Raw genomic sequence first — 13,838 nt, 5'->3', positions numbered from 1 at the left:
GAATCAGAATAAAATTGCAATGTTAATAATTAATATTAATATTAATAATAATAATTAAAATTAAAATTAAATTTTAAAATAAAAAATAGAACAAATATTTTGTTACAAAATATCTGTATGAAATATATTGATATACATGAAACTCATATGTTTAATTATCTCTTTTCTGTGAAGTATCAAATATAAATATGAATAAGAAGAAAAAAGTGTGAAAAGAACAGAAATAAGTAATAAATATGGGAATTAAGATCTTGAGAGAAAATGAAACTAATATAAATAAGATCAAATTAATATAAGTAAGATTAGATATAAGAGACTACATCTAGTTTGCTATATCAAGTCTATGACTAAATAGTATGATTAAATAGTAATATAATAAAAAGTGGATAGAGATAGAATTGTTATTATTTCTTGAATATTTTTTTAAAAAATAATGTTTCTAAAATCATTCAAAAGTAGCATTAATTTTCCATTTTTAATGTACTTTTAAAAAGATTTTGATATTCAAAAGATGACATTGATGGTTAATTCTTATTATCATTTCTCTCTATTTTTCTCTTACTTTCGTTTTAATAAAAGAAATTTAATAAAGATTTCTAATCTGTTGTTATTAGTTTCATTTTTAACATTCTCAAATGGTCTTGATTTCCATATTTTTACCTTATCTTTATTCTTTTCCTGCCTATTTCATTATCTTGTTATACAAATTTTACGCGCTCAAGAAATGATTCCGATATCTGATTAATATAATCATGTTTATTATTAGCAATCAAAAAATCTATAAAATCCAATATAATATATAATATATGGAAATATGAAATGAAATAAATATGAAATATTTATATTTATGAAAGAACATATCAAAAAAATTATTTTTAAAATTTGTTAATTTTACTAATTTTTGTGATTAAATTTGTAATTAAAATTGTAATTGAATGTAATTTCTCAACGTTCTAAGTCATATCATAAACATTTTAATTTTTTATATTATTGATATTTTAAAATATAAAATGCCAAATTGCATTAATTATAAATATTAATTCTATACATAAATATTAAGTCTATCTTGTTTGTCTTGTAATAGCAAAATATAAGCAAAATTTTATGAATAAATAAGCAGAAATTTTATTTTATTCTTTTCTTATAATATTTATTGTTTTAATTTTTAGAAAAGAACATGAAAAAATATATACGATTTTAAATAGCAACTAGCGCTAAAATAATGAAATTAGAATATTTACATATGATATATACAAATAGTATATTTAATTAAGATACATATAATTTATTTTAGATTATTATTCATTAAAACAAGAAAAGAATATTTCGAATTATTACATTTTATTTTGAATATAATTTTACAATGCGAAAATATGTTTATACATATAATCGATATCTTTCGATATCATTTAAATATTAAGAAGGCTACACGTACTCGGCTATATAACAATCAACATAATAGATGATTTAACAATGATAAATTTAATTGAAATCTTTTGTATTTGATATTTTTTTATGATATTTTGTTATATTTCCGAGTAATTATTTTATGTTTGATGATTATAATAAAATAATTATATATAGCAATTGTGAATGTGTAAGTGTGTTTTCTTATAATATTTTATTTATATTAATAAATGCAGTAAGCTGACTAGTAAATTTTACAAATCACAGGTAGGAAGGGAGTGTTACATACACAATATAGAGGTAATAACAATTCTCTTTTTATATACATCTACTATTTTTACTGATTTTTATCACTTTTCTTCAATTATTACGATTTTACTATTGTTTGTTCAACGTTCTTTTGTAATTATAATTTATAAATAATTATTCTTGAAGTTTTTTTTTAATAAACTTACTGCATAATTTTATTGGCTGATAGATAAGAAAAAATTTTTCATCAAATATTTTACGCACGAATTGATATTTATATTTTTCAAAAATTTTTTAATTAAGTTATTATAATAAATAATTCGCATCACAAAATATATAAATACAGAAAGCATTTGATTTAACAGATTACGAACATTTAAGTACAAGAACAATACGTTAATTATATATTTGCAATATATTAAAAAGCTTTCTAAATTTTCGTGTCTTCCTTTGATTTCTTCTTGATATAATTTTAATTTCAATAATTGTTAAAACTTTACACTTACAGCTAGAGTTTTATGAACTTAAAAAATATGTAACTTAGATATGAACATTATTATTTTTCAATAAAATAATTATAACTAATAGTAATCTTAAAAAAATAAGTGAAACTATTGTGCATTTTTTACTTTACACAATTTACATGTTTCGAATACATAAAATACATCTATTCAAATAAAATTTTTCATGATATAAAAAATACATTACAATTATAAAGAAAAGATATGTTTATAAAATAATGGCAGTATATATGTGTGTAATAATATTGATTTAAGATATTAATATTTTATAATATTTAAGATAGATGCAAATAGTGGACATGAAACTGATATATCTTATTATGATATAAGATAGATAAATTTGGGCAATGAAATATAATGATGCATATATAAAAGATAATATTATTGCATGTTAATATCTTTGATTTAGATAAATATATTATTTAATATAATATTCAAAATAATAGAAAATAATATTTCGTACACTTGTATGAACAAAATAATTAATATATGATATAAATATGATATATGATATAAATAAAAATGAATAGAACAAAAATATAATTCCTGATAGACTATGATAAAATAAATGTGATCAATGCATATTTAAAAATATGTTTTTATATCTATTCGTTGTATAAGTTTTTTTTTAAATAGATGCTTTAAATTTTGAAATAATAATTAATAATGTATTACTTAATTGATTAAAATGTGTTAAATTATGAATACAATTATGCAATAACAATATTCTTTCATATTATAATAAAAATAATATTAGGTTCCTTTGTGCTCAGCAAGGGATAATAATAAGAAATTTGTTTCACGTGAGATCAACCCACTGAAATAACATGTTATAACATATTAAAAGCGATTGAGTCAGAGATATTGATTCTTGTGTTGTCACATGCAATTGTATCACAGCAAATGAGTTGAATTCATGTACCAATACTTCATATTTCAATCTAATAACGCAAATGGAAAAATATAATGTTTCTTTCTGTTTCATCGCGTGCAATGTTATAAAGCTTTTCAATAATGTAAATGACATATTTCTTGGAAGAATAAGCTGTAAATCCTTGTATTAAATACTGACGGCATTATATGGATGGATAAGATCTATACGATTTTTTATCTAATGGATTGGTACCTGCCAATCATATCGATAAACATTCCCCAAAGTATGGTACATATTTCTTTTAAACTGAATATATGTAATTTAATATGTATTATCATATGATAATACGAGTCATAATTCAAAATCATTATTATATATGTTACTATAACTATACAAAGTGCCTTATATCTTATAACGAATCTAATATAAGAATTTATTAATTATTAATTTTTTATTGCACTTCGAAAAATTGATATCGAAAAATTCTTAAATCTTTTTTTCATGAACTATATGCTCGTAAATATTTAATTCGTTGAATCTTTTTATGTTTTACCTTTTTAATTATTATATCTTATATTTATCTCTAAGTTTTTTTATGAAAAAATTGAAATTGTCAGACACGCGTGATATTGTTAATAAAAGAACAACAAATAACCATAAAAGAAAAAAAACCTTATATTAAATTTTTTCATGTATGCCTTCAATTTGACTAGACCTAAAAAGGCATCAATATAAATTCATAAAAACAAATATGTTGGTTTTAATTGGATAGAAATGTAACTTAAATAGGAACATTTTTAATAAAACTATTAAAAATAGTAATTAATTACTTAAACTTCTACTTAAATTTTTAATAAAAAAAATTTATAAGTTAGCTATATAAAATTAATTGTTAATTTGATAAATAAACATATATATGTATATATATATGTATATGTATATTATATATATATATATATATATATATATATGTATATATATTAAAAATTACATACTTAAACAATAATATGTATTGAAGAAATGACAAATATATTTTTGTAAATATTTTTGTAAAAGATTTTTCATCATTAAATGTTACAATTTAATTTCAAAAAGTAAATTAATCGCCTATTTAGGCCGATGACATGTCTTCATTAAAATTTATTATTGAATTATTTATTTTTTAAGATTTCTATTTTACCTTAAAACGATTTTAATTGGCCACGTGTTTTATATGATAAAATTTGCAAAACCTAAATCCTTAGTAAGTATTTAAAAATTCTTATTTTAAAATAATTCTCTATCTATCTTCGTCGATTCTTTAATGTTGAAGATTAATTTTAAGATAAAATTGTAATTTAAGAATATGAACTCGTTTAGAGAGACCAAGAAAACTTTTTTAAAAAGGCTTAAGATATATGTAGTTCATTACAATAATATAAATATAACGAACTTTTTTCTTCTATCTTATAATAAATAAGCGAATATTAAAGCGCTTTTCAAGCGTATCCAAAATATTTGTTTTGTGATGATTCTCTGTGCTATATTAATATGGGAAACGTTAGGATTATATATACGTGGATGATTGTCCACTTGTACTGGGAAGTTCTAGAGCAGCCGTACATAGTACTTTTAACAAGCAAATGTATCTATAACAAATATTCACATTATATAACTAAGTACGTGCAGCTTTTATAGGCCTAGTGATTGATGATTGATTACATTTGCATTGTTCACTAGTTGCAGCGTTGGAATATACACGAGATGTAATATGAGGCAAAGAACCCAACAAATTAGGACCGGGTAGATTTCCTGCAAAACCGCTTCTTCCCAAAAAACTATGGGCGCATTTGTATAGCCTCGTTTGTAAACTTAATATATCATCTAGATCTTGCTCACTATTTAATAATTAAATTATAATATTACATATTAAAAATGTCACATATTAAAAATGTCATTAATAATAAAATATATATGAAAGAAAAATTAAATATAGACTTACTTTGCCGCAGCTAAAAATTTTTGGAAAAGTCGATTCGGAACAGTACGTGGACGGTCAACTGTATCCGCATAAAGATCCGTTTCTCGATTGTATAAATGTAAAAAGTCTGAGAGTTGTTTAGCTGTAACTGCAGCCCGATCTTTCTCGCTCAATTTACTACTTGGTAACTATATATAATAAAAAAAAATAAATAAATAAAGTAAAAAACATGTAAAATTTTAAATAATATAATTTAACACAACTTACCGTAAAAAAGAATGGTGTTCTTAAATTACTAGCTGATTGTTGAAGAAATTTCATTACAAGATCACAACATGCTGGATCCGCATTAGGTTGCGATATTTTACGCAAAATATGTCCTAAATATAAACCGAAGGCTTTTCTAGCTTCTCCAGGACTAAAAATTTTGTTAATTATGTGATGTATAAAGTTTTTTGTAACGTATATTTGATTGGAAATATTGATATAATCATATAACCAACCTAAGCTTATTTCCTTCATGCATAGACTGTACCACTTGACTCTTATATTTATGCTTATCCGTATCTATATTCTCTTTACTATGACCGCGATCTAAACTTTGTTTGTGCCCTTTTACCAACGCTCTCTCATATCTTTCATATCTGTAATAAGTTGTACCAATTTGTATACCATTATTTAAAAAATGGATTTTTTAATTTCTTATTATTTTCACAAAAGTACCTAGACAATCTGTCCAAGGTAACTTCGGGAATGATAAAATCAGTAGTGCGACTAGCTGCGGGAAATAATTGTTCATGTAACATTAAATTATGATTCGTATTAATTTGATGTGGAACTCTGCCGGGTCCTAAAGGATCCGAAACTATTGGTATTCCAGTGGTTGGATCTATATATAAAAAATAATATTAAATATAATATTATTTATAATTCATGATAAAAATTACTTTAAATATTTACCTAAATATTGTGCGTACATTTCCCATGATTTTGGACTAGGAAATATACGAACAAATCCACCTCGTCGTTCGAATTGAGCTTTTACAGATGCAACTATTCGTTGTTGTTCAATTGTTAATCCTGATTTATTGATATTACTTTTGCTCGCATTCTTCTTTCTTTGCGACAATGTTTCAGCCGAATGTACTCTTCTATACTATAAAAATAATAAAATCCTAATACATTTAATCATGATTCATTATTCAATTAAGAACTCGCATCAAAAAACTTACGTTAACTATTCTTTTAGTAGAAGTAACTGCAGATCGATTTAATTGTGTACTTTGGGGTCGTAACATTGGATCAATCGCAGGTATTCCAACCAGGGTAAGCAAATCAGCTATTAATGCCGATTTCAATCTAACATCGAGCGGTGAATCACAACCTAACGATGGCGTCAAATTGACTTCCAACAACCATGGTTTCAACGTATCATCAATTAAAATATCAAATCCAAATAATTCTAGAATAAAATATATAATTTATCAAAATTATTATATTTACCATCTTATATTTGACAAAATAATAAATCCAAAATTACCGAAACATGCCTCCGGATATTTCACAAATTGCTTGATACCACTGACAATTCCAGAGGCAGTTGCGAGAATCGACTTTATGATAATATCCTCTATTCGTTGCATAAGCAATTCCGTGTCCTGTCCCATTGATCGTAAATGTCTAAGTAACGCCGATAAGGTCCACTTATGACCTACATCCTCCGCATCTGGATCTTCGCTCCTACAAGATAGATAATTTAGATAATAATGGAGTAATCTATCTTCATACGTATAGTGATAAAAACAATTTTACTTACTTTACGTAATCCACATGGAATTTATTAATACTATAATTGCACAAATGCATGCAGGGATTCCAGATATATTGGTTGCCACCATCATACTTCACCGTGGCGAATCTCACTAAGCCTTCTTCATATAGATAGATCAACAGTGGATCGTAATTTGTGACGGCTACATACAACCGTAAGTCACATTTGTGCCCATCGACCAGTAGGGGATTATTTATGTATTGTGCAACGATTACAGATTCATCCGTAAGAATTTTTTCAGGCTACAAACACAAAAGATGTTCGAAATCAATACTTGTACATAAATTATATGTATACTTAGCAAATACAGAAACGAAATTTCTATGTCTTTGATCTATATCCTTTCGAGTTAATAAAAAAAAAAAAGCTAATAATGCTTTTTAATATAATCGTTTATACTGGCGCTATACGAAAAACAAGCATGCAGGTGCAGGCCACGTTATCTATATTCATACCTAGAAATTATTATGCTCACACTATTAACAATATAAATCCCACGTCCACGAGAGCTGGCTTTGGGTTTGACAATCCAGGGCCCGCGATACCTGAAATGCGCAGTGAGTAATTCTCTCGATTCGCTGGGCAGCAGAAACGTTTGGGGTATAAAATCCAGATTTCGTAAACCCTTGCTGCGTTGCATTGCCTCGATGTTCTTGTACAATCGATCCTTGCGCGTTATTTCATACGATCTAAGGACAGAAGGACAGAACGATAGATCTTTCAAATCTTCACTTTTAATTCCGCTATAATTGAACAGTTTAATTTTTATTTTTTTCGATATTGTATCTATTATTTTGAGCAGCATAAATAAATAATACATGCCTCACTGTGTTCCTCACTATTTAATATATTCATTTGTATGTTCTAAAATTAACTTTGATTTCCTTGGAATTATCTGTTAATTTCCTCGAGCAAATATCCGATATTTACTTATCTTGGAAAATGATTTACATACCTTGGAAAATGATTTACTTTTTGATAAGGCATTAAATTTCGTAGAATATCCGGTTTTGGATGATTTCCCATCCACAGAATGTTAAAATCCATCTCATTCATAGGAACCTGAAAAAAGTAGTATCCGTATCAATAAATGCTTCAATATTTATTCTTTCCTTTTAAGAATAGTCAACGAAAAATCAGGCGATAAAACCTGATTAATCAAGCCTCGCTTAATAAACAATACATGAAATAAGTTTAGCAAAATGTGTCTATCATTGTCACATTGACACTTTTTAATATTCGTGCCGCATTGTCATTCGCATATGTATATATATATATATATATATATAGTCTTCGTCGACCTTGTTGTCATCTTTCATAGGAACAATATATATATTTACGTGAACAAATTATTAATTATGGTATTTAGTGGATGCAGCAATGTGATAAGGTCAACGTGATTACGATAATTTTCGTATCTATGATCTTGCTTATAATTATATTTTCATTTTCATCTTTTTATATATAGTTTATTATTAGTTGAATGTTAATGAACGCAATTAGCAAAGAATTATTTATAGTACGAATATGATAAAAAAAAAAAACATCATGCGAGAAGGAAGTTATTTTAAGCATTCGAGAATAATGGGATGAAATTAAAATTAAAAAAAAAAAAAATTAAAAAATTAAAATTAAATAAAATTAAAATTCATTTTATTAATTCGACTAAATTTTATTTCTATCGATATATTGATAAGAAAAGATAAAGATAAATCAATTTATACAAATTATGTTAGGAGTGTGCATTATTTCGTCATACAAATTTCAATCGATCTCAATCGACGCGGATAATTAATCCTTTTAATTATCTTAACCATTAATCTTCTCGCCTATATATACAGTTTTTACGTGTATAATTGCGATAATTTTACCACGGTGTTTGATATAACAAGATTTAAACAATATTTATTTCAGATCGCGCTGAACGAGCTTAATTAATGACTTGACTCTAATTAAGATCAAACAATCGACCGGAATAAAAGATAATGTCTATTCACGGACGATATAATCGTTATTGAAAGAAGCGAATTAAGACTCGCACCAATTGTGTTATGATTTGTAAAATTATCGGTGTAAAATATCGCATCTATATTGTATTCTTAATTTTGAGAAAATTAAATTTTTTGACTTGAACATTTTCTAAAACGATTAAATTGATTAAATATCGAAAGAAAAATGTAAAAAGTAATTATACAGATAATTAACGAAAAATAATAAATTTATATACGAATTCAATCGTTTGAAACGAGTCAAAAACAGTGTTTCCAAATTTTTTTCGAATTATAATTTTTTTTTTTTCGTAACATCCTAATTCATCATTATTGTTAATTGATCGAGAACCGCTGAAGTGTAAGTTATTATCGTTTCTAATGCTTAAATCGCGATCATTTTTGACAATCATAAATCCACGCAAAAAATGTTCAAATGAGTCAGATACCAATGGTCTGCGTATCTGAAAACTTTATGACCAATTGTATCGATGCTTTTAAAGTTCTATTGTTCTCCAAATATCGAAACTATCGAGTCGAACGATCCTTTACGATCGTTTTGCAAGGTCCTTCCTTTCGATTCAACGATCGATCGCGGAACTTCCTGGTTTTTGTCGAAGAATAAGTGTTCCCTCTTGTACAGTTAAATTACGCGTACAGGTGTTAACACGGTAACCTGTCCGAATTGGAGTAGTGCCTAGACTCTTTAAGGCAATAATTTATGCAAATTAATTGAATTTCAGCGATAGCCTTCTTGCATTACCATCCAGACTTGGCAATGACGGTTAATGGTATGATTTCCTTTTAAAACAGTCAGGTATACAGGGTGTCCCGTTTCATCACGTAGTAGAAAGTTTACCGATCTGACAATAAGTTTAATGTAAATGCAGTATTATAACACCACGCGCATTCGCTATACGATGACCTAAGCTCGATAAAGAGCACCGATGATTGCGAGCACGTGATCTAGCGCGAATGTAGATCATATCAATTGACTCTAATGAAGATGGACCTCATCGTAATTCGATAACGTCCTCTTCGAAGCCGTTCGGTGTCGACGAGCCTAGATAGCTCGTAAAGTAAAATTTGATACGAACTTCTGCTGCTTCCATGAAATCCAATGGTGACATTTCTCGAGTTTTCACTCGTCATTCGTCACCGGAATGTAGGAAGAGAAAGGGGGGAAGGGGAAGGAGAGGGGGAAGGGACATAAAATATTTTCAAACTGTAATTATTGTGGACACTGATAACTAATCGAACAGAACCGAGCAGAAGATAAGAGGATAATACGATTACTAATTTTGTTTACGAACTTCGAAAGATGGTTTCTTTGGGTAGAGCAGAACAGAAGATACGGATATAATAGAGAGAAAAAAAAAAAAAGAAAATACAATAAAGAATCTGACGCGCAATAACTTCACTATAGACTACGTGACCATGGTCACGGCGGCCAAGCTCATTGACTTTTCATTTATTGTTTTGTTTGCACATTCAAAATTTTTCATTCGTTACGTGTAGCCGGTACTTTTGATTTTATCGCGTTACATTTCCAATAGCAAATAATAACGATGATTAAGTAAATATGTAAGTGAAGATCATTAAATCAGTATTGTCTCTTACAAATATTTTGTATAATATTTTCTACAATTGTTTCGAGCTATAGTTTTGACTATAATTCTCAACTTTATGATTCGACTAACTATTTCGTCGCTCTAAGCGAACTGTTTTGAACTATCGACTATTTAACTTGAGAAATTTGGCTGAGGTAGTTCTAGCGTGGGTAGAAAGCTAATATTGATAATTGAAAGAGTCATAAACAGCTTGAAGATTGAGTTAGGTTAGTCATCCCGATATAATGGATTTACTTTCGGGTTACGAGCGCAAAGGAAACAAGATCGTTAAACGATCAAACATTCCGCCTGCAATACGTTCCACGGTGAATCCTTTCCTCTTACGATGTCCGATGTTCCCTCTTCCTCTCTATTCGACGCGAAGAGAAAACACAACACCGAAAATACACAGTCGAAGTTGAGTTAAAGTTCCATCAAGCCGTTGAACCCTCTTAATATCTTTCGAACAAAGGCAGACGAACAAAACTTTTTAAAGAATATCGCCTTGAAGAGCCTCGTTATCGCCTTCCTTATTCAAAAAGTCCTACTTACCTATTCCGAAAAGTCCGAGTAAATCCGAAATTTTATCACTTTCTTAGAATAAACCCCTTTGTCCTTCTTAGAATAAATAAATTAGAACTCCTTTAAAGTTTGTACACGCTTTCTAATTTTACTTGAAAAGGTAAAAGAAATATACAACGAAACATGTTGGGAAAAATGTATCGATATAAAATATTTCAACTAAGAAGAGCGGTATACCTAGCAAAGGAAACGAGTTGGCCAGGATACATATTCGAGGCATTCGACGCTAATAGTATACCATATACCTCTCAAGGACCGTCTCCTCGTCTCGATTCGAAGGTCTCTGTCCCCAGTCACCGTGTTTCGATCTCAATAACGACCGATCGATGTCGTGAATCGAACGGAAGGAACTGTCGATTGGTAGGCAATGCGGAAATTTAGGAGGAACACCGGTGGCCAGGGACGTGGTACACATTATATATGTTTTCTACGAGAGTGATAGACGTACAGGACCGGTTAGCTTTTCAGTCACGGACCTTCCAAGGCGGCGCGTGACCCTCAAACCTTATCCCACCAGATCTGCCCGTGTCCTCACCTGTTGTCCGCCATAATCGCTGTACGAATATACCCGACGGTGAAATATACTACCTACCGAGTGTCACGAATTATTACACGATCGTTTTATCACTGCGTGTATAATTGTCACGAACTCTTGCTCGCCCTTTTCTTTTCGTTTCAACTTGTTTTTAACATGTTCGCATTTTTTCAACGTATTTCAACTTAACCTCGTGCCGATCTTTTTAACTTTCGACCAAAGTAGGCCTAGAAACAATTGTTGGCCGATAAAAACAATTCTTTCGAAACAAGAGGCGTTATTTATCCGTTTGGCGATTATTCATCGAATTGGAAATCCCACGAATCCAAATGCTTCAAGTATACGCTCTGAGAATGCAATTATAATTTTTGTAATATTATTGCTACGATTCTGAATAAAAAATTAAATGGAAGTAATTATTGAATTATAACTACATGTATAATCTCCATGTTTTTTTTTTTAATGTAAACAAGTTTATTCTCGTTTTATACGTTTCTACTTTTAAACGCGTCATCGGATAACATAGATAATGGAATTAATTCGATGAATATTGCATATACCTGATGAATCCGAGATCTCCATCATTACAACTCGTACATTCCGACGTATAAGCAAAAGGATCTGCGAAGCGAGAGTGGCACGAGTCGAGAGAGCAACATTCTTTGCTTCTGACTTTGCTCGCTTTTTTGCCGGGTTTGTCATCGAGATATATCTGATCGTCCGCTGGAGATCTGCGTCGTGAGATCTCCCGTTGACGAGTGTTGTAATCGCGCAAGAAAAATGAATCCGTACGAGGCGAAACGTAATTGCTCTAGGGAAAAATTCAGAGTGAGGCCCCATCACGCGGAAACGCTGTGCGACACTTCACAGTCGGCAAACGGCGTTAAACAGGCGCATCGAGCGTTTAAGGGGGACTTAATTGGAACGAAGAGACCGAGCGAAGAGATTCTCGTTGTAGACACCATTGTCGTATCTCATCCTACCTTCCTCTTTTTTACTTTATCGCTCGAGGTTTGCTTTCACCTCGTATCGATCCTCGTATGTAATTGCTCGAGAACCATGAACGCGACACCGTTGAACTACTCTGGTTTTATTTAGCTCGAATTTTCTGAGATCCGAAAATTATCCGATTATTATCAAGGGGGGAGAGGCGAAAAGACGAGGGGATTGAAGAAAATAGTTGGGGAAACTAGTGAATTTACATTTATTGTTTACAAAAAGTTTCTACAATTCAATAATGTGTATGAATTTAAAAAAATTGTTAACGATAATTAACACACAGAATGTTACGTATATTTGCATAATCATATGTAAATTAAAAACGTTAATTTCTAAGGTTGAATTTCATATTAGTATCATTAATGCGTCCACAATTAATTTTTCATAATTACGAATTTTAGAATCACAAGATCTGATCGTCGTTTTTTTTTTTTTAATGTATGAACAAACGTTGTTGCGATATGCTCGGTATTGAGAGAAAAAAAGAGGCGTCCGTGTTTCAGGAGAGAATGTGTAATATGTGTTATTGATATTGATTCACAAGTTCATAGACGATGATTAATGAACGTCTGCGTCAGCAATATCGAAGGTGACGATTAGAAGGATTCTGTTACGATCTATTGAAGAAAGGTATCAAAACAGAAGATGCGATGTATCTTACATGCGCGACAAGAAGGCAAACACATGGTCGCGCTTTTGCTCGTCGCTTTAACGTGTCGCTTTTACGTGAGCCACATATTGCGTTACCGATCAAGGATAACGAGCTGGTGTATATACTCAACGATCCACAGAGACGGAGACGAACCACTGAAATTCTCTCTTCTTATCCTTCTCCTATTGATTTAAAAAGAATTGCAGAGAAAAAAAACTCTTTGTCGGTAGACGACAAAGAAGGAAGCAATTAAGGTTTCCTTAACTCAATTCCCTCGAGTCTTAGAAAATTGTCAGTAGTACGAGTAAACGAAATTTGAAGGAGTAACAGGGTGTTATGAACGCAAAGAGACGAGAAAACGTATTCGATCCCTTTGAGAATGTAAACAGAAAATAGAGTGGAAACTTGCGAGGGTCGAGAGACCTCGCTACCAAATCCCGAAATAGTCGAATAATTCTCGAGATTTTGAGCCCTGCTATATCGAGATGCCCTACAACTTCGATACGCCAAAAATATTTCAATGGCACCTGAGCTTTTACAGAGACGAGAATATCGAGCCAGCGATTGTCCTCACATTCGCGAGACATCGTTGACCTCGTGCTTTCGATCTTTAAAATAAAATCTCAAGAT

The 13,838-nt window shown here is 29.7% G+C and overlaps 1 protein-coding gene across 8 annotated transcripts in view; it reads right to left on the bottom strand.

Moving 5' to 3' along the window:
- Positions 1–1,324: 1,324 nt before the first annotated feature.
- Positions 1,325–13,838, bottom strand: part of LOC107994443 (tubulin polyglutamylase TTLL5) — a 32,151-nt gene continuing 19,637 nt past the window's right edge. For 5 of the 8 annotated variants that reach the window (XM_017051366.3, XM_062074865.1, XM_017051368.3 and 2 more), the window contains 11 exons: positions 7,798–7,904; positions 7,318–7,531; positions 6,828–7,084; positions 6,552–6,751; positions 6,244–6,473; positions 5,972–6,167; positions 5,735–5,900; positions 5,515–5,655; positions 5,279–5,429; positions 5,033–5,199; positions 1,325–4,928 (listed from right to left, as the gene is read on the bottom strand). In XM_017051366.3, coding sequence (XP_016906855.1) covers positions 4,706–4,928; positions 5,033–5,199; positions 5,279–5,429; positions 5,515–5,655; positions 5,735–5,900; positions 5,972–6,167; positions 6,244–6,473; positions 6,552–6,751; positions 6,828–7,084; positions 7,318–7,531; positions 7,798–7,904 — 2,052 coding nt within the window. In that variant the 3' untranslated portion in view covers positions 1,325–4,705. The remainder of the gene's footprint in view (positions 4,929–5,032; positions 5,200–5,278; positions 5,430–5,514; positions 5,656–5,734; positions 5,901–5,971; positions 6,168–6,243; positions 6,474–6,551; positions 6,752–6,827; positions 7,085–7,317; positions 7,532–7,797; positions 7,905–13,838) is intronic. The other 3 variants (XM_062074867.1, XM_028665017.2, XM_028665016.2) reach the window with 3 other exon arrangements.

This window comes from Apis cerana, linkage group LG5 (assembly GCF_029169275.1).
Source record: "Apis cerana isolate GH-2021 linkage group LG5, AcerK_1.0, whole genome shotgun sequence".
NCBI classification, from domain to species: domain Eukaryota; kingdom Metazoa; phylum Arthropoda; class Insecta; order Hymenoptera; family Apidae; genus Apis; species Apis cerana.
This window is presented reverse-complemented; position numbering and strand designations above follow the sequence as displayed.